General features: G+C 43.8%; 2 protein-coding genes across 2 annotated transcripts; both read right to left on the bottom strand.

Moving 5' to 3' along the window:
• Nucleotides 1-222: 222 nt before the first annotated feature.
• LOC109777990 ((E)-beta-caryophyllene synthase-like) lies at nt 223-6,233 on the bottom strand. The gene is made up of 7 exons (XM_020336552.2): nt 6,041-6,233; nt 5,158-5,422; nt 4,707-5,070; nt 4,384-4,602; nt 3,290-3,425; nt 2,285-2,536; nt 223-974 (listed from the first exon to the last, which is right to left on the bottom strand). Exons 1-7 carry the CDS (start codon nt 6,164-6,166, stop codon nt 693-695), a joined length of 1,644 nt encoding a protein of 547 aa, XP_020192141.1. The 5' UTR covers nt 6,167-6,233; the 3' UTR covers nt 223-692.
• A 2,922-nt stretch (nt 6,234-9,155) lies between these two features.
• On the bottom strand, nt 9,156-10,251 carry LOC109777989 (uncharacterized). The gene is made up of 2 exons (XM_020336551.1): nt 9,991-10,251; nt 9,156-9,923 (listed from the first exon to the last, which is right to left on the bottom strand). Exons 1-2 carry the CDS (start codon nt 10,249-10,251, stop codon nt 9,156-9,158), a joined length of 1,029 nt encoding a protein of 342 aa, XP_020192140.1.
• Between the last annotated feature and the right edge of the window lie 9,990 nt (nt 10,252-20,241).

A 20,241-nucleotide genomic window follows, 5' to 3' on the forward strand; every position in this document is an offset into this window, starting at 1 on the left:
CTGCACCCAGGTGCAGATGCTCCCCAGTGTGAACTGTAAAATCATTTAAAATAGAAGAAAAATTAAAAAATACCGATTTTGTGTGGTGCAAGATGGTCGAATGCCTGATGCCCGTGCAAAATTTTGTGGAGTTTGGATATTCAAGGAGCTCGTGGCAAAAAAGACAAATTCCGGCTCTGTGAGAAAGTTTGAAAAATGCACTGTTCATTGCCGATTTTTTCTTTTTTGGTGCGAGCTCCTCGAATGTTGTTTGCCAACGAATTTTTGCACTTACTTGCAGCACTGAAGCATCTTGCATGCAAAAAATTTTCATATTCTTCTTGATTTTTTTACTCTTTATTTTTATCCTACTATTCATCAGGTGTAGATGTGACCGGGCTCCAGATTGAATTATCGATATATTTATATAGTAGGTTTGTGTCAAATTAAGCCATACATGCATGGCTTGATACACCGTAAGCAAACCACAAATTGATGCAACTGAACAATACATGCATGGATTGATATATAGACGAGAAAAATTACACAGTAGCTACAAAAGTATGTAGTTCCCACACAAAAAAAAGACAATACGTAGTACACCTCACTTTACCTAAGAACATGGAAAATGGAGTATATAGCATGGTAGTTGGTGATGTGGGAACATATAATGTCCCACCTTTTTTTTTCTCCGAGAAAATACATAAAATGGTTCATATGAAATTCACATAAAGTGAAGTTAAGGTGTCTTTGAGACTAAACGATAGGGTGTATGCATCTTCACGCTTGTACATGAAATCCATTGTCCGGGCAAGATCAGTCGCCTTCTCTAGAAGTGTCATTGGATATTCTCTATGGAGGCATTCGTGGACTATGTCCATCCATGCTTCTTCAATTATTACCTTAAGCTTCTCATTGGCTTCTACCACCATGATCCCATGCTCTTTTGTACAAGTTTGTACTGTGGATGCCACATGCTCTGATAGTTGCTCGCGCTTCAAAAATAACATGATTAATTAGATGAAGTTTCATCATGCATGCATGCATGTGTGTATGCATAAATATGCCATGTACAAGAAATAATTTTTTCGTATTGATGATGTGACTCTCCCAAGTACCCTAGCTGCTAGTTCGCAGACTACGCGCTCCCTCACCGCCGTCGCCACTGCAGTAGGGTAGACGTGTAGTTCCGTGGTTCCCGACGAATGTACGGAAGCGGCTTGTGTGTCCCGACATGGCAGGTTTCTCGATGGCAAGACCGTGGCAGGTAGTAGGTCACATGATGGGCGTCTGGCGGACGACCATGGTGGGGGATCGTTTGGTCAGCTGAATCACCACTTGTTGTGTGAATCTGGTGCAACAATGCCGCTCTATATTTGGTGTGTTCCATTCCGGATGTGTGACTACTCAAGCTTCAATGTACATCTGATGTTGTTCTGGACACTACACTTAGGGTAGTTTTAGCAGTGGATAGATGTTAGCTAGAATGGTACAGGGCAGTGGATGTTGTTGTCGGTGGCAAGCTAGCCTTGTTGGGCGGGGATGAGATGACGTGGAGCTATAAGTGTGGCCGTGACAGAGCTGATAGTCGGTACATGGATCCAACTAGCATGTCCTAGACTCCCTCCCAAAAGCTCCATCTTTCCAGGTAGGTCCGATTTTGGCAATGATGACACTCGTGGGTGTCTTTGTTGAGGCATCGACTATTTTAGTTGGATTTGAGGCGGACTTAGTAGCTACTGTGTTGTCGGATCCCCTCCCTCGGGGTTTTGGTGAGGTGGATGTGTGCTAGGATTTGGATGGAAGTCTGGTGCCAATAAATGGCCTCCATGGGCTTTGCTTCCCTACTTGGGCGTGCTATTGAAGAGCTTCGTTGAAGTCCTAACCCTTGGAGTATAGTTGTGTCGGTTGCGTGGCAACGAAGCACGAGTGCTTCTAATGGACAATCATGTTGCTTCATTGGTATGATTGATTTGCTGTGTGGTACTGTTTCCTAGTTTAGTTAGGTGCTACACAACTATCCTTGAATCCTCTATAAGGTTTTCGTCCTAGTGTTCCTCAAAAGTGGGCCAATCTCTCTCTCTCTCTCTGTGTGTGTGTGTGTGTGTGTGTGTGTGTTTGAGAGTGCAGGAATGCCCTGCCCTTTAACCATGATCTCAAAGAAGACATGTATGATACTGATACATTAATTAACTCAGACTTGTTGGACTATGTGACTACTAGTTAATTTCATTTAGGACAACCACAAATAAAAGAAATATGGTTTACATGCGCCAGAAAAGTTTTAAATGGATAGAGTTGGTACCTCATGTGACACCATGTCATTGCCAATACGCCCGACAATACATACACATTCGATAATTTTTGGATAGGTAGAAGCCCACTCAAGAACCTCGCTTGTAGTTATATCACCCATTGAGATGAACACAAGGCTTATTATTTGCATACAAGCGCTGGTGCGCACTGAAATTTGTAGATGCTCTTCAACACTAGTTGGTATGTAGTGCTCATCCCGCCATTTCACCTCCGCGTGATAGCTTTTGGCAATGTCAATTACCTAAACAAGGTACAATTTTAAGGTTAAATAAAGTACAAATGTGGGGAGAATGTTTGGTGGCAAACTGTCTTTGCATTGTGATCTATTGGCTAATGACACAGTACTCATAAATATTCTCCTTTTGAAACACAATTGTATCCATAGATAAATCCAACATAAACCAATGTTTCTATATAATCAATAGTTTAACACACTAAACCATCTTAAAATTAATAAAATTTGTTGAATTGTGCGCTACATGCATGAAGGGACAGAAAATTCATATGCAGCTTTAGATGCATTATATAAGATAAAACTAAAATGATGATTTCTCATAGTTTACTCGAAGCATGGTATCCAACATTTTTTGAGTTAATGAAGGTTCTCGTGGCTCCACCGACTTCCATTCCAAAACCACCAATCAAGCATGTTATGCAATTATTAGCGTTAGGAGCTACAATTTTTTTTCACGAAGTTCTTCTATTTGTATTTGCTTGTCCCCCCTCCACATGAATTTCACATTTACCATCAACAACACGACTCTCATATATAATACATAGATGCATTTGCCCCATCTCCTGACACAAGATCTCAAGACGTTAGAGCTACATATTATTTGCTTCAAATTACTTATACATAGTCGAGTAATGATTAATAAATAATACCTAAGTTTGAAACCTTGAGCATTGAATGGGAAAAATATAATAATATATGTAGTTCTCTGGTATAGCTCATTTTTAGGAATAATTTTTTACAGTTTTGAGAAGCACTAACCATTTTTTTTGCCAATCCAGTATGCATGTTTTTCTGATGCTTCAACTCTTCATCAATAACATTTGTAGTGTTAAGTATATTGATGTATAATGCCTTCAAGTATGCTGGGAATTGTTCCACGGCTTCTTCATCCCACCTATGGTTCAGAAAGTGTGTGTTTAGTGCAAACATAGATAAAATATATGATACCAAACTAAATAGTGTTGCATATAAATTGCAATGGAAGATATTTATATTATTGTAAGCAAGGCTACATAACTTGTATATTTGGAGAAACTCTTTTTTGCGACCCACACATGAAAATAGTTATTAGATTGATAACTAGGACGCCTTGTTATCTATGCCACGTCTGACAGTATATTGTTTCCTAGATGCCTTATTAATTCAAGATATTGTATAATAAAATATTGTTGACAATTATTTCAAAACATAGGCAAATGGAATGTAAAGATCCATAATTGGGCCGCTATTTTTTTTACGTGGAAACCCCTTGAAGAAAACAAGAACATGGGTGGCTACATCAGAAGTGTTTGCAAATGTTGGGGCTTAAAAATGTGTTGTTAACTAACCTTGTGCGACTTATAAGAAGTATTAACAGATATCATGTATTAAACTCAAGTCAAGCAGAAACCTAATGCGCCATGCAGAAGGAATGCTACCACTATTGTCTTAAGAATTTAGATCAATTACTTGTCGGAGAAATGGATGTATCTACAGGTATTTTATTTTTAGATACAATCATTTTTATCCATTTCGGCGATAAGTATTTCAGGGTGGTGGAAGTATATTAGTAAATTAACCACACATACCTGGTAGTAAAGAAGTCACTGGAGTTTGGTATATAATATTGTTTGATGCATATATATATAATTTTGACAAAAGGGATACATGTGAAGTTAATTATAAAATAGAACTGTATATACATGCTCTAATTATTCTAGCTATAGATCATGTTGGTGAAATAATTGCACGTAGGAAGCTTTTGCTAACAATGTTTTGTCAAGGGATTCCATTTGTGTGACTTAATGTTAGGCTTTCCATTCGTTGTGCAAGATCGATAAATATTATATGAGAAAAACCAAAGGTGAATGTACCTTTCCAAGGCTGCGGTGAAGATGTTGCTTTCTTCAGTGGTGCTATAGTTATCATAGAGGTCATCAAATAATGACACAAATATGACCAATTTTGTCAACATTATACGTGAGTAGGAATATTGCGGCTCATAGACAACTCCAAGCATCCAAAAATGAATCTCCACCATTCTATCTCGTGCAAACTGTAGATCTGTCTGTGCTTGAAAGTCTTTCCACCAACTGTTAATTATTAATTGAATATGTATTAGCACATTTCATAATAGTTAAATAGTAAAAATCTTATTGACATTTTAATAGCTATTATATTTTATTTACTCTCTTACATCGTAAGAGCTTTCAACTCCTGGCAATAAAGAGTTTGCAAAATGTTGAAGTCCAACTTAGAAAATTCTAATATGTGCTCATCTCGAGTAGCCTTCTTCTCATACACCGGGATGTAACGTCTCGTTTCCACTCTTTCGACTCTCCTGAAATGGGGTGTTTCCAATGTACACTGGACCTCTTCTACCAACCGCGGGTCTAGATGTTCCAACATACATTGTAGACGGCTCTTGGTGAAAACAACTGCGTCATCAAGCACTTCTTCCCCACGAACCCTAAGATACGCTGCATTATACAATGCCAATAACGAGTCCAGATCATTGCTAGCAAAGTTTCCTTGGTCATCTCTGAACTTCAGAAACACATCTGCGTGAGCAAGTAAACCTATCATATATCTAATAATTGATTTAAAAATATGTATGTAGGGATTAACAATCATGACTGTAATTATACCCTGAGAGGTGTGGTACCCATGCTTCCTCAACAAGTAGAACCGCATCGCTCTCATATGGAGGTCGTCACCAATGCCTTGTCCATCACCGTGCATGTCACATAGTATTTCATTGATATCTTCGCGGTAGTGATAGGCCACACCTATTCGTTCCAGTGTGTCAATAAGCTCCATCTTCACAACTAAATCGGAGGAAGATTTGGTATCCAAGATGATCTTTCTCACTCGTTCCTTCTTGATAGTTGCCATGTGCTTCATAGCCAAACACTGCAAGATAGAGAAACATTTATCATCTTGGAAAATTATTTTCTAGAAAAGACCGCTGCCCTACAGCTATGTACATAGAAAGCACAAAAATACATTTGGGATACCAACTCCAAAAACGGCATCTTGTAAATATCAAAGACCTAAGAGTGCACGCTCGTGTTCAGGAGCTTTTCAAAAACTTTAGAAAACATTCACAGATGTACCCATGGGAATACTAGTGAATCTCCTGTACTAGACAATACCTTGCATGTATCCTTAAGATTTGAACTATGTAAGGAATTTCTACAGAAACAAAAAATAATAATCCTAACACAAATTTGAATATATACAATTAAATGCACTGAGATTTAAAATCCACTCAAATTGCACTAAAGCATGTTGCATGATAGAGAAACTCTCATGTCGAGAACAGATAGAAGTTAGTCGACCAAACTAGAAACTCCAATTGCTACGACAATCTTTATGGTGTGGAAGCATGCATGTGTAACAAAATTGCTATTTAAGGACTTGTGCTGGGGTTTAGCTACATATAAAATATAGATATTTGTGTCTGATAATAGTACGGAATAATATCAGCAACCGCCGAGACAGAAAGTAAGAAAACAAATCGGTAATTACCTGTGATTGAGTGCATGGGTTGTGGTTGAGGAAGAAGTCACCCCAGGGGCTGGGGGTGTAAGGCCGGGGCTTGTGCAGGTCAGCCACAACCTCCTCCTCGTGTGAGCCATTAGCTGCAGGAGCCATATGATTCACTTCACTGCTGGGAAGACGCACGGCAAGAGTATAAATTCTGATGGTGAAGCAAGGTTGCTTTGCTTGCAGCAGATGTGTAGTTAGCGCACACCCTCGGTGGCCTTATATAGATGGACAAATGACCTGCACATAACATATGTCTGTTGGTAGATTATTTGTCTGGAAAAAGCATGCATTTATATAACCCTAGCAGCCTAGCTAGCAACGTAAGCTCCATAGAACAAAGTAGTGCATGCATCCTTTCCGCAAGCACAACCTCTTCCGATCATATATTCAAAGTCAAGTTCCATGGGACGGCCAAGGATTAAAACTTGATTAGGAGATCAGGACCAGTATACATGTACATGCAATGGAGTACTATACCCAAATTATTGATCTGACACTGAATATACATATGGGGGCTCGTGTGCTGACAAACTAACCCGATAAAATCTAAAAAAATTCGATTGCCTCCTTATATATATGGAGGCTGCTAGCTCCTGCTGGCGTCAATTAATGGGTTAAGTTGGTCGTTGCATGCAACTTGCAGTTGTAAAACCCTAGGTGGTCGATCACACCAACCACTAGCATATGAATGGCTAGCACAGCCGGCTCGCATAATCTTTAGGGGCTAGCTGGAAACACCGCTCCCGCAAATTAACATTCTGGTCCACCTCTTCTTCTTTTTTAGAAACTGCACAAGCCTAAATATATTATATAAAATCGCCCCTTACAAGAATATGAAATCACCGAAATGTTTCTGAAGAAAACAACACCATCTTCCTTTCGCATCCCAAGGTGGTGTCGAAATGCTACAGCTATGGGCAATTGTTTACTGGTCCAAGTTTACGGAAAGATGTGGCACTAAATACTTGGCCTGCTAGAAATCAAGGGGGGCCAGAGAGTAAAATCAGCGAGGAGTTATTGGTGGAAAACATCCCGTAACCAGAATCCGTAAGCAGTTGCCCATAAGTCTAGCAATTTTGCACGGTTGTGTGCCATGAGCAATGCTCGTTGCCAGCTCTGAGAGCATCTCCAACAAATCCCAAATAAAAAAATCCAGGTATTGGGGGGAGTTGGGGCAATCATGGTAGTTTCATCAATTAGCCATGCACCTATAAAAAATAGTCACTTCTGTTTATAGTAAGAACATCTCATGCCATCTCGTGATATAGTGTCATGGAAAATCTATTTTAAGTTTAACAACTAAAAACTTAGAACATGGCGAAAATGGCGTGGGTGAAAAACTAATGATTGCCCAAAATTTGCATGACTAAAAATGTCCATGGGCCATGGTAAAATTTCCGGCAAAATGATTTATAAAGCAGTAGAGACAAAACAAATTGCCATGGCAATTTAGGAATTTGAGTTATATGACACATGGCAAATAATTGCTTAAATTTGCGTGGTATTTTTTTTTGCGGGAAAAACTTCCAATCTATTCATCTTCAATCATGGTAGTACTACGAATGCCATGATAGAGAGGATGGTATATGGACACAAATGCCATGGTACAGTGAATTTTGACATGCTAAATAGACACGAATGCCATGACATGTTTGCGGTACAAACAAAACAAAAGGTCATGCTAATTTAGGGATTTGATTTTGAGGAAGCCACATTATGTCAACTTTAGTAGTATCATTCAGAACACTATAACCTCCATAGATGTGCCCCTGTAGCATCTAACCTCGCCACCCCCCCCCCCCCCCCCCCCCGCCCCGCCCCTCCCCTGGAGTCCCCTTGAATCATGGATCCAATTCTACGAGCCACATTAAGAGAGGATCAAGCATGTTTTCTACCTGAAAATTCTGTAAAGAAACGGCGCATTGGTGAAACGTTGGTCGCGAGGTTAGATGCATCGCACGCTCACGACAACGTTGGTCGCGAGCCGTTGGTGAAGACCAGCTTGCAGCACTCGGGGAAATGCACTCGCGGGGAGGCACACATTGTCGGATGTGCGCCTTCCTCGGCCGCAGAGAAGCCGCCTCGGCTCTGGCCTCGCAGGGGCTCGTCACCGTTCGTGGCCACCACCATAGCCGGGTGCCGCCTCCGCGACCTCTCGTCAACCTCGTCGACCTCGTTGAGATGCAGCAAGGAGGAGCGCCTAGCTGGCGACCTCTCACCAACCTCGTCGAGATCAAGCGAGGTGGAGCACCTAGCCGGCGCGGAAGCCCGGGTGGTGTCAGGCAGAAGGGCTGACGCGCATGGTCCCCAGCGCGGTCGCATCACAGTCGCCGTGGGTTGTCACCGAAACCATCTCTCTCTCTCTCTCTCTCACACACACACACACACACACACACACACACACACACACACACACACACACACACACACACACAAGGGGGCATCGGTGCTTGTATGGCCGCGAGCGCGTTCGCGCCGGGTACATTCGCAGCCAACGGCTGGGTTTGTCTGACTTGGCAACTAAGAGTGCATCAGGATTCGTGTTTTTGATCCAACGGCTGTTTGCTGGGAAATGTCTTAAAATCTGACATTCCCCGGATAGCATTTCCCTACTAAAATGATTACTCACTTACACCTATTTTGTCTATAAAAGGACATAACTAATACTCCCATCCATTTCATTTTACTCCATATATAAAATTTGTTTGAAGTTAACAAACGAAAAGTTTGACCAAATTTATATTAAAAAATATCAACAATCAACGATACTATTGTTATATAGGAAATTAACTTGAAATTTATGATGCATCTAATGATATGGATTTTGTATTGTGAATGTTTCTTTTACAACGAACTTGGCCAAACTTTAAAAAGTCTGACTTTATACAAATTTTATATGAAAAGTAAAAAGAAAACGGAGAGAGTAGTAACATAAATTGTACATTAAAAAAAACACATTATTTTACTGCCAAGCAGAAGCAAAATCACTGAGCGCAAACGTAATTGAAATGTACTCTTTGTTTGCCTCGGATATCAAACTACAGAGAAAACATGATGTCTCTCTACGAATGGAGAAAAACAAATTAGAACCGAGCTAGATTGGAACTAGGCTAGGAACATATGGAACTACATCAACGGCAAGGACTGTTTTCATTGGGTACTCAACGACCACCGTGCCCGCGTCGTTGTCGGGATGGTGATACTTGAGATACCGCGTGTCGACAAGATCACCATAACCCGGCTCACAACCACGTCGACGGTAGCGCCAGAGATACGACGGTCCGGCGCGCAGAAGTATGGCGCCGGCCGACGCAGTCATCGGACGAAGAGATCGGTTGCCACGGAAAACACAGGCCTCGACGACGTGACGCCGGTCCCACCGGGCTCCGGTCAGGTCGCCGCCGCATGCCCACATCTCCACCGACCCCATGCCGGGCCTCGGGCTGCCCACGCACAGCCACAACTCCCCGCGCAGCTCCGCCATGCTCGACGCCGCGTAGTCGATCCTCTTCTCGCAGGGAGGCCCCGGGACGACGCCGAACGGCTCGTCGTTGTCCTCCAGGCTGAAGCGCACGAAGCCCGGCGCCTCACCGCCGTCGAGGACCCGCTCGTGGGGGGTGAAGAGGAGCGAGCCCTTGAAGAATGTCGCAGTGCGCCCTGGTATGACGGGGCACGGAGGTGGCGCCGCCGTCTCGCGCCAGCACTGGTCCGTCCCCCCGGCTGTGAGGGTGAGCACCTCTGCCCCGAGGGAGTAGGTGTAGGTGCAGCCGCCGGCGTAGAGCTCGACCTCGTCCAGGGAGCGGTAAAAGATGCGGACGACCATGTAGGCTCCCGAGCGAGGGTCGCAGCCGAGGCCGAACGCCTGGTGGCCCACGATCCGGCCAGAGGGAAGCGGGGGCGGCACGCGGGCTCGAGGGTAGCGCGAGGACGCGGCCCGTGGCCGGGTTGAGCACGCGCACGGCGGCGTCGGTGGGCACCAGCAGCAGCCCGTCGCAGTGCGCGAGGTCGTGCGCCGCTTCCGTGTCGGGGTGGAAGGAGCGGTAGTCGGGCATGGCATCCACCACGAGGGTGGCGACGCCCTGGCCCTCCTCCCAGCGGTAGAGCCCGGCGGTGGTGAGCGTGCCGTCGTCGGCCTCGATCTGCGGCGCGATGAGCACGCACGGGCACGGATCCTTCGTCGCCGTCGCCATCGCCAGATCGGCCGGCCGGGCTTGTTAAATTAGGTTTATTTATTAGTCGATCGCGCGAAGCAAGTTGTCACGTTACCAAAAAAAACTGATCGATCTCGGTTGGTTAATATACTCCGTATATGTAGTCCAAAGCAGTACGGATCGATGAAATTGGTCTCCGAGCCGTACAATACGGGAGAACACATGGAAACCAATATTCAAGAAAAAGATAGTTTCGGAAGATTGCAACCACATTTTCTTCGGGTGCCCTGCGGCGCAGTTCATATGAACTTGCTTCCGGAAGGTTGTTGGTGGCGTTTGATGCCATGACAACCTTCCGGACTTGTTTGGGGAGATCCTTAGTCTCCCCAGCTCTAGGCATGCCCCACCTGGGTGGCTATGGGTACCCTTGCATGGACCCTCTGGTGCATCCGCAATAAATTAGTCATCGAGCGTGTGATCCCTTGCCGTGTGACTGATGCAATCTACAAAATGTGTGGCTTCCTACAACTATGGAGACCGCTTAGCAAGTGGCGTGATGGGGACGTCATCGACAACATCATCTCAGGTCTCCGCTCTTCGGCCTTGACGTTAGCTCCACCACCACCGCCACCCCCTCCTGAGCCGGATTAGATTCTGTTTTCTCTTTGTTTGGGGCTTGTTTTGCTGTGCCCCAGCGACTATGTGTGAGACATGCTTGTACTTGTACCGATCTTGACTTGTTGGATGCTTGGTGTTGTTGCTTTATAATATAAAGCAGGGGAAAATCCTTTTTCGCAAAAAATATAGTTCATGAAAACCATATATAAAAGTTTTCAAAAAGGATGTGTCTAGGGCACATCTAGACGTGCTCTAGTTGTTGCACATCTAAGTGAGTGAATCAAGTATAAAAAGAAAAAAAAAGAAAAAAAATATCCACACGAATCTCAATGTAAAATCAATGACATAGGATTTGGGGCAAGGCCAACGCGTGGCCTCAAAGTGATGCCCCATAGACTCGGATGCCACTGTGCCATTGCCTGCATGCGCAGGTGAAGCTTGTAGAGGAGGCTGGTTCTTCAATGGAAAAAGAAGGAAAAAGTAAGAAGGGAGAGGAAAAGAAGGGGAGGAAGAAAGAAAAAGATGAACACACATGGGGACCAAGGATGATGGGTATGAGGCAGCACCACAATAGCCACCATTGGACCGAACACATGTGAGCAATAGTCTCAATTCTCCCATGCCTACGTGTTTGATGGAGCACCCGTCTTTTTTCCCTTCCATTGTTCATGCCCTTAGTTGTGCAATACTTCTGTCTTTTTTTGCTTTATTTGTCCATGCCCTTAGCTGTGCAATACTTATGTCACATCTAGATGTGCTTTAGTAAAACTATTTCAAAAAAATCTAAAAAAATGATATTATATTGTCATGCAAAATTTCAAGTTGAAACAAATTACAGCCGGAATGCAAGCTATGAAAAATATAATTCAGCAACGAATAGTGCTGTTACAGTTCAACACTATTCAATGTTGATTTTGTTCTTTTTAGAGCTCCCATCCAATTATGTGTTCGAACTTGGATTTTCGTGTGGTAATAGAAAATCATCCTCTTAAAGGCACACATGCAACATTTCAAGGCCAGTGTGAATCTCCATACAGAACACGTTATCTCTGAAAGTCCTCTTCTGCTATGTAAGTCCACTTTCTCTTCTCTCTTCTCTCCTCTCTACTCTTAAAAATAATATACTTCCTCTGATCTATATTACTTGTCACTCGAACGAAATATCTAGACGTATTTTAGTGCTAGATACATCCATTTAAGCTACAAGTAATATTAATCGAAGTGAGTAAAGTCTTCCGCAAAAAAAGATATCGAAGTGAGTAAAGTCTATTCAAGGCTCAATGTTGTTCAACTTTAGTAGGTACGTCATCATTTCTCTCCATCCAATTTTTCATTTTATCTTAATTTTTTTCATCAATTTTCTCTAACAATCGCCTCAACTGTCTGTCTTTCATTTATTACATATCGAATAAAATGTTGTTTTCTTTATCAAAGATCTGCCCTACTTAAAAAAATTGTAAGATACCGGTGGTCGCTCATCATTCGTCCAACCTTAGATACGTCAACCCCTCTTTCCGTTTGATTTATTTCACCGACCACTTGCTTTTCTTCCATCGGGTTTTCCATAAAACCCGCCTCAACAGGCCAACCTCTTATTTACTACTCCCTTAAAGGCTCTTATATTTGTTTACGGAGGGAGTACTTACCAAGTAATTTTTTCTTTGGCAAGCCAATAAATGGTTACCAAATAAATCCTTGTTTTACATAGTCAAACTTATATGGGTAGGTAAATCATGGGCTAAACTACTAGAATATTTATGGTCAATTATCTAATTTATTTACAAAATTTGCGTCACCAGAATAGGTAGAAATCCCTTTATAATGTTTGAGGATGGTCGGTGCACAATTTTGTGTTCGGGGATTGACTTACAGTTTCCATACGTGCATTCCATTCTTAGTATCACCAACAAACGTGGTAAAGGCCCTTATATTGTCAACAAATCCCATGGTAACATACTAGAATATCTTGTACTCTTACAAACATAATGTCATTACTCTCTCGTATCTACAACAATTCTAGCAACTAACAACCATATAAACTTCTGCAAAAGAAAAGCAATCATATAAACTTGTAAAACCTCCTACATCACCATTACAACAAAACACACACGATTAGTCCTTCTCATGAAAATATCATAAAAATGAAGCAACATGCACAACTATAGTATCTTTTCGAGGCAAGGGGCATCCTGGATTCCCACTAGAGCAATTGTGAAGTAAATTCATACTGTGTTTAGCAGACACGACGTAAACAAAAACTACACCACAATCCATGCTAAACTTATTTCAACGCCAAAGCACAAGCATAGAAGCCCCTCTGTAGAACATTGTCAGTAGAATAAAAGTACTCTCTTTTCTTCGCATTGAAAAGTAGCGAAGTTCATCTTGCAATTCTTCTCATGAACGACACCAAATGCTAACTTCGTATCTAAGCTTCCACAATCACCACTCTCGGCATCCGCGCTCCTTCGTCCATTTTTCTTCGAAGTAGTTACTTCCGTAGAAGTGCACAAGACACTAGATGCCTACGTAATCAAAATTTAGTGAAGCAAGATCATTGGGAATTGTTGCTTCTAGTTTTCCAGATTGTCCAAGAAACAACTAGCCGTCCAAAGAGGACAAGCTTTCTCTGTTCAATTGGGCAAGAAGTCCAAACAACGATACAACACAACGCAATAAATAGAAGCGAAATAAAAGCCCCGACATGATACATGGATGTCTGGGAGCAGCAACACAGCTCAAACAGGTAATAAAATGAGACACTGGAGCCCTCATCCATGCTCGAAGCACCAATGCTGCGAACGGAGCCGGCTCGAGAAAGGGGATCAGCCGACAGAGGGGCTATGGCACTGCCATCGCCTGGGTGCCCAACAAACCAGCGCCATCCTGTTCCATTGTCAGAAGGAGCCCCCAGCTCCCCGCCTCGGCTCGAAGGGTGCCGCACCGTCGGACGATGGAATTCTCACCACCCTAGAGCGCCACCGTCGATCCATGGACTCGACACACGACGAGAAGAAGCCGCCATCTACAAAGCTCACCCTCGCGACCAGTAGCAGAGGACCTTGCTCACTTGATGGAGCCTCCAAGAAGGATATGCCGACACATCGCCGCCACCGCCTGGTTTGGAACCTGCCATACCAAGGGTTTTCACCCAGAGCCCATGGTGAATGGGGCCACCTACGAAGACACCTCCAAGGAGGAAAACCGCGCGCATGAGCGTCGCTATCACCGGCACCGACATGGTCGGGCAGAGCTTTCGATCGGGACTAGACCCCCACCAATCAGGTCCTCAGCCATGGCCGACCAAGGAGAGATGCAAACGACCCCGAAACAGACGGAGTGGCAGCAACGATCACACCCGCATGCCGGACGCTCCCGGAGTGAGCCACCTCGCCGCCCACACGGCCGAAACGACACACAAGCACCCGCGCAGCGACACCCGTCGGAACGATGCTGCCGTGCCCACTGTCCAGAGCCGCCGCTCCGGCTACCGAAGAGACCCATGAAAGTAAAAAAAAATCAATAAATAAATAGTGAATAATAACTAAAAATTGATAAACTATATCATAATCGACTTCAGTGCCAAATGCAGTCTATGTCTCTGTTTGGATTGAGTATAATTTTTCCGAAGCTCCCTGGTATCTAGAGCACAAGAGTTACAGTCAATCCAAGATGATTTGAGCTCCAAAAAAATATTAGCCTGATGTAACCTGCCATCGTTATCTTGAAGACATATATGCTCGGCCTTCTCAGGTGATGTACAAGCAATTGAGGCATACATTTTCCCTGGAGAAACAGAGCACATTAGTAGAAAACGAGGTATATCAACGCAGGATTGGAGGAAAATAGAAGACACTTTGGAAATGGATATGGCCTACAAGTTTTTAATTAAGATATGTACAACCTTGGTCGCTACGCACTATATATTATGTGACCACTTTAAGCATAATATATCAGACAATTTGATTAACAAAGTTGGTCCATAGCAAAGGTTTAAATAGCTGGCTATATAGCTCATCTATAGCCCCCCTATAACGGTTTGAGCATGGTGCTGCTAGATGCTAGATGGTATTCCGGTATAATTTTTCGATTATGTTATGAAGTAGCTAGCCATAGCTCGGCCATACCTTTACTATAACTGATTTGGAGGACCGACGCTGTTTACCATTGCCTGCTATTTAAAACTATGGTTCATATGCATGTTTGAGGCTGCAAAAGATGACCTTTCTAATCAATTTCTATTTACTACAGAAAACACATGCGTTGAGCAAATGTATCATACAGCCAAGACAACCTAACCAATAATCATTTGGTTGGATATCCTTCCCTATATTTAATTTCCTACCCATGAGTAGTTTCGTCTAGCGGTGCATAATAAACTACCGTTTTCTTGTACCGAACATATTGAGGCACCGGTCAATATAAGCATATGATCAACGCTGGCTATCATCGAAACTGCAGATAGATATGCTTTTAACAAGATAGACGGTCGAACCATTTCACAACAATCACATAGCTAGCAATCGACCCAATTAGCCAAACCATGGATGCTGCAGACTAGTTGTCTCACCAACACATGCATGTATAGCGGCGCAACACGCAACCAACCAATAGCTAACAATCTCAGTCATCTCAGCAGAACTGAAGATTGGCTGGCGCATACCCCCTTTTCGAAAAAAAAGCAGAACTGAAGATGACGATCAACATCTATCCATGACACTCACATGTACAACCGAATCCATGGGGTTCTCCTCTCACATAGCAAGCAAGACAACACCTCCAACAATGTCACAGTGTCTATTAAGCAACTCTATCTATCTCACCAAAACTGTTTTGTAGATGGAATCAATATGCACGCTGAACGCAAATTAACTCCACGGCAGCTTCAGATGGCTATGCAAGTCAATGTCAATCACATCAAGGTTTAGAAGTTGTAGTTATCGTGTCAAAAAGTTCGATCGGACGAAGCATAGCAGCAGGCGATCAGTCTCTGGCTGCGGCGTCGTCTCCGGCTGTACGTCGAAGCAAGCAGCAAGCAGGTGAGCAAGGGAAGGCGATTGACTAGGTTCTTGCGGTTCTTGATTTCAGACTCGATCGGGAAGGCGAGAAAGATCTGACAAACCGCGTTGTCGACGTAGCCAAAGAAGTATCCGATGCGACCCATAGGCGGCTCATCAAGAATGTCACTCCGCAGCCCTTGCAGGATGTTGAGGACGTTACCCAGATTCGCAACGGCCCGACGGGCGTGCTGAGCAGCCGTGGCATAACCATCAGCGGTCACGACACATGCCTCGACAGCCGTGGCAGCTCCCTCCTGCGGAGTAGGCACGGCGAGAAAATCGGCCACTGGAAGGGGAACACTCACGATTTTTTTTTTCAGAATTTCTTGAAACATCTAAATTTGTTTTCTGAAAATTTGTATCATGGGAGCATGCAGTGTGTGGGAGCATGGGATATCTTCCCACACCGGCTTACATATCTCCTAGCGGCGATTCGCCCGGAACCGGACGACATGTATATATAGACCCGAGCAGGGGGCGACGAACACAGTCACGCCGCTGAGCTTTGCACCGAGTTTTTGGCTTAACATCAGGGGCGTACGTACATGCCCATGGTGTGCGAGCGGTCACGAGTAACCCATGTACACTCTACGCAGTGACACGTACAAGGAAGCATGTTCTTTCTTCTTTCTTCTATATAGAAAGCATTCCAGTTCTTCAACAAACTATTGTAGACATGCACTGTGCATCGGCACTTTTGTTTCTTTTTAACAAAATTACACTAAGCAAAATAATCGGTCCAGACATCTCAATAGATTTGAGTTGCAAATTATAAGATGCCCGCAGAAGAAAGACAGCAACACACTTTCAGAATTTCATTCCTGAATGCTCATGGAATGGTAATCCATCGATAGGGTTCCTCGCCACCTCTTGAAACTGGATCATGTACAAGTATCTAAAAAACAAAGAAACTTCAGATGAGGGGTTATCTATCCGGAGAAAGAAACTTGTTCACTTATTGGAGGAGACTTGAACACGAAACCAAACTACTGCAAATGGGGGATTCAGTTCACTACCATGCATGCACTTAATATGAAATATTTCACTTATTGTACTATCATGAAGTCAAATCAAAGATTGATTAATTATTATACAGTTGATGTTTCAAGAAAACACCAATGAACTGTTAGTTTCATAGCAGCAGTGAACGCTACAAAAGAGATTATATTGTGTTTGGTACACCCATTATATAAAGGCTTTCTATACAACTAAACTGTATATCAAAACCAGAAAGAAAGTCACAAGTTAACCTACATTTTCTCTGACTATCCGTTAGTCCTTTGAATAGCAATTTCTATGCCAAATGTACTCAAGAACTTCAAAACTTTGCAAACCCTGTCATCAATCACTTCACATTTGACTTTGATAATCTTCAGGTATCCTGAAATAGTAGGTGGTTTTTCCAATAAACCAGGATTTTCTTCCACTTCCGATGCACATTTACGTATTCCTTGCTGCAACAAGAATGTTTCACCAACATCCATCAATCATGAATGAAAACTTTAAAGTAAGTCTGCAACTGTCCACTTGAAAAACATATACCTTACACAATTGAAGTGTCAGATTCTCAAGAACCGGTGAATGCTCAAGCATACAAACTAGTCCACTGAAGTCAGGTTGCACACACCACGGGTTCATCAACAATGTCTTTAGATTACTAAATATAGGGCACCATGTCAAATCCCATCTGAAAATAAACTGAACAAAGTGCAAAGCAGTTACAGTTAAGGATCTTTGGATAATCATTTAAAATTCATACCTAGAGAAAGGACATATACAATGTCAACATATGTCATAATTAGCAAACTGTAGAACACTTTTGGATTAAAAATTAAGATGGAAGTATGTGTAAGCTTACCATTTGTGGATAAGTTTGTATCAACTCCAAGTTTTTAGCATGAGAAAGACCTTCAAAAAGTATGCAACCATCATTGTGGCCATCATTACCACAGCAACCTTGACAAATACCACAAAACTCCCCAAGAACACCATTATGACAGTTATCCCCAGATATGTTGCAAGGCCTGACAACTGCAGTTTCTAGTGATGGCATGCTTTCGAGCAATGGCGTTCTACCTGCAATTTTTATGAGTTGCAGCGCAACGAGATTTGGTACAGAAATACGAATCCGGCTACCATTAGGTGCGAAAGCACATCCACTGATGCTCAAATGCTTTAAAGACTGGGACAAGATCCTACGAGCATCTAAGGTGCAGTCTTTTATGTTTAGATCCACCAATTCCGAACAGCTTGAAAAATCTAGGAAGCTACTTTTCAACGTCACACAGAAATCCCTAATCTTCTCAAATACTGGGATATGAGAGGGCCATACAGACACAAAAAGAAGTACGCCCTCTCGGGGAGCTTGACAGTGAGCACCTGAGCTTGGCTTGACAAAGCATGTTGAATCCAAATGTCGACCCAAGGAGGACCACCGTTGTTAAAATGGCGATATTCTTCTGAATAATTATACACGATCTCAACCTCGTCTAGAGTCGAGCCAGGGTCTCGGAAGAGCAGCAGGCAGTTGATGAACCTGTTACGAAAGACGTCGGTGCTCTTCCTCCAGCTCCCCATGTCGTTGATGCGGAGACAACGCATCGATTTCCAAAGGTGGCGCCAGCGGCGAGCGAGCAGGCAGGTGCGCACCGCCTGATCGGCCCGCAGGAAGCCAAGGACATGGTGCAGGATGTCGTCCGGCAGGTCGCTGATCCGGTCATCCCCGCTGGACTTCGAATTCGACGATTTCCCGGCCGTGCTGGCGTGAAGCATTCTGTCGAACTGCCTGTGGGCTGGTGGCGGCGATAAGATGATCCGACGAACACCAACCTTTGCTTCCCTTCTTCCGCACGAACGAACAGGGATGGCGAAGGAGGAGATCAGCACAGCGGCGAAGAAGCCTGGCCCTGATGCACCTGCAATTCAGCGTCGAGTCTCGCGACTTGCTTGCTCTTGCCGTGGAACCCTAACCCCAGGGAGACGTGGCTTCTTCTCTGGATCGATCTGGGGTTTTGGCACAGGCCAGCGCGAGACGCGCAAGGGAAGTGCTTAACCAAGTAGACAACGGAAGGGCAACACCGTCATTGGGTGCTTATATATTTCTGGACTACATAAAAACATAGATTTTTTTCCGGCTTATGCACAAAAAAATAAAACCCCGACGACCCCCGGCGCGGATGACCTCGCTGGGTTAACCGTCGCGCTCCTTGCGGCAAATGGTTCGAGCAAAAATGAATTGTGGTTGTAGCACCCCGATTGTACGGTTGTAGCATTGCATGGTCGCCGTCGCGCCTTGCTGGTCGAGGTTATAGCTCGCCGAGAACCAGTTGCAGCTCACCGGCGATCGTGAAGAAAGGATGTAGCATGAAAGGGTCAACAGTAGCAGCAACAATCCCACATGGTTGCAGCCAAAACGTTCGTCTCACTGTCGGGGGCTGCAACTAAGTCGTAAATGGATGTAGCCAAAAAAATTTGGTGCTACCAAAATACAACGATGGTTGTAATAAAACGATGTCGCTGCCGTCGCTTGGGCGCACCTGATCATGAATGGTTGAAGCAAAAAAATGGTGTCGGTAGTAGCCTCATCCATCGCCAGTTGCAACACCCATATTCGCCGGTTCCGGCAAAACGTGCAGCTCGTGGTCACCGTCGTCATAACTCGTTTGCCCGTCGCGGTAGCAGCACCGCAACATTTAGCGACACACGTTTCTGTAGTCGTCATTTCCAACGTCGACAGATGTATGATGCAACACCATCTTCCTTGGAGACCGCGCCGCGAATATGGGTGTGGAGATGAAGAGACCGCGAGGAGAGTAGGGAACCAGCTTGAGAAATGAGAGGTTAGAGACGACTTGAGAAAAGGATAAGGGAGCGAGGCGAGCAGTCCTGTCGGTCAGGTTGAGAGGGGATACGTGACAGGCGTTGGAGAGTTGAATGTCGCTCGATCCAATGACACGGGGCAGGCCGGCCGTTGTAGTTCATTACCCTTTTCTCACGCGATTATAGCGCTAACACGTGCGCTTTCTTCACCTTAGCCTGGTCATAGTGGGAGTAACATAAATAGTAACATACGCATTCCAAAATAAGTTTACGCATATGGTAAGTAGTTAATGAGAAAAGAAGTGTTTGTGATAACATAATATCTTACCGTAACATAACGCACGCCAATGTAAAATAGATTTATCTTTAAATGAATAAAGGCTTACATGATACACACACTATAAATGTAGTAACATAGACCAATAACATATGCATGTTACTAGTCTAAGTTAGTTCTCACTATGACCGGCCGCGATGAAACATACATGCGATATAACTTTCACAGTTGTCTGTTGGATCTTGGTAGCACCCC

Source organism: Aegilops tauschii, chromosome 6, assembly GCF_002575655.3.
Source record: "Aegilops tauschii subsp. strangulata cultivar AL8/78 chromosome 6, Aet v6.0, whole genome shotgun sequence".
Classification (NCBI taxonomy): Eukaryota; Viridiplantae; Streptophyta; class Magnoliopsida; order Poales; family Poaceae; genus Aegilops; species Aegilops tauschii.

What these genes read in the sequence shown, in the direction of transcription:
- LOC109777990 (XM_020336552.2), bottom strand. Translation starts at nt 6,166, where the DNA reads ATGGCTCCTGCAGCTAATGGCTCACACGAGGAGGAGGTTGTGGCTGAC. An exon ending in ACCCATGCACTCAATCACAG is followed by an intron (nt 5,423 to 6,040) that starts GTAATTACCGAT and finishes TCTATCTTGCAG; the next exon opens with TGTTTGGCTATGAAGCACAT. An exon ending in TTCACCGCAGCCTTGGAAAG is followed by an intron (nt 3,426 to 4,383) that starts GTACATTCACCT and finishes TCTGAACCATAG; the next exon opens with GTGGGATGAAGAAGCCGTGG.
- LOC109777989 (XM_020336551.1), bottom strand. Translation starts at nt 10,251, where the DNA reads ATGGCGACGGCGACGAAGGATCCGTGCCCGTGCGTGCTCATCGCGCCG. An exon ending in TCAACCCGGCCACGGGCCGC is followed by an intron (nt 9,924 to 9,990) that starts GTCCTCGCGCTA and finishes GTGGGCCACCAG; the next exon opens with GCGTTCGGCCTCGGCTGCGA.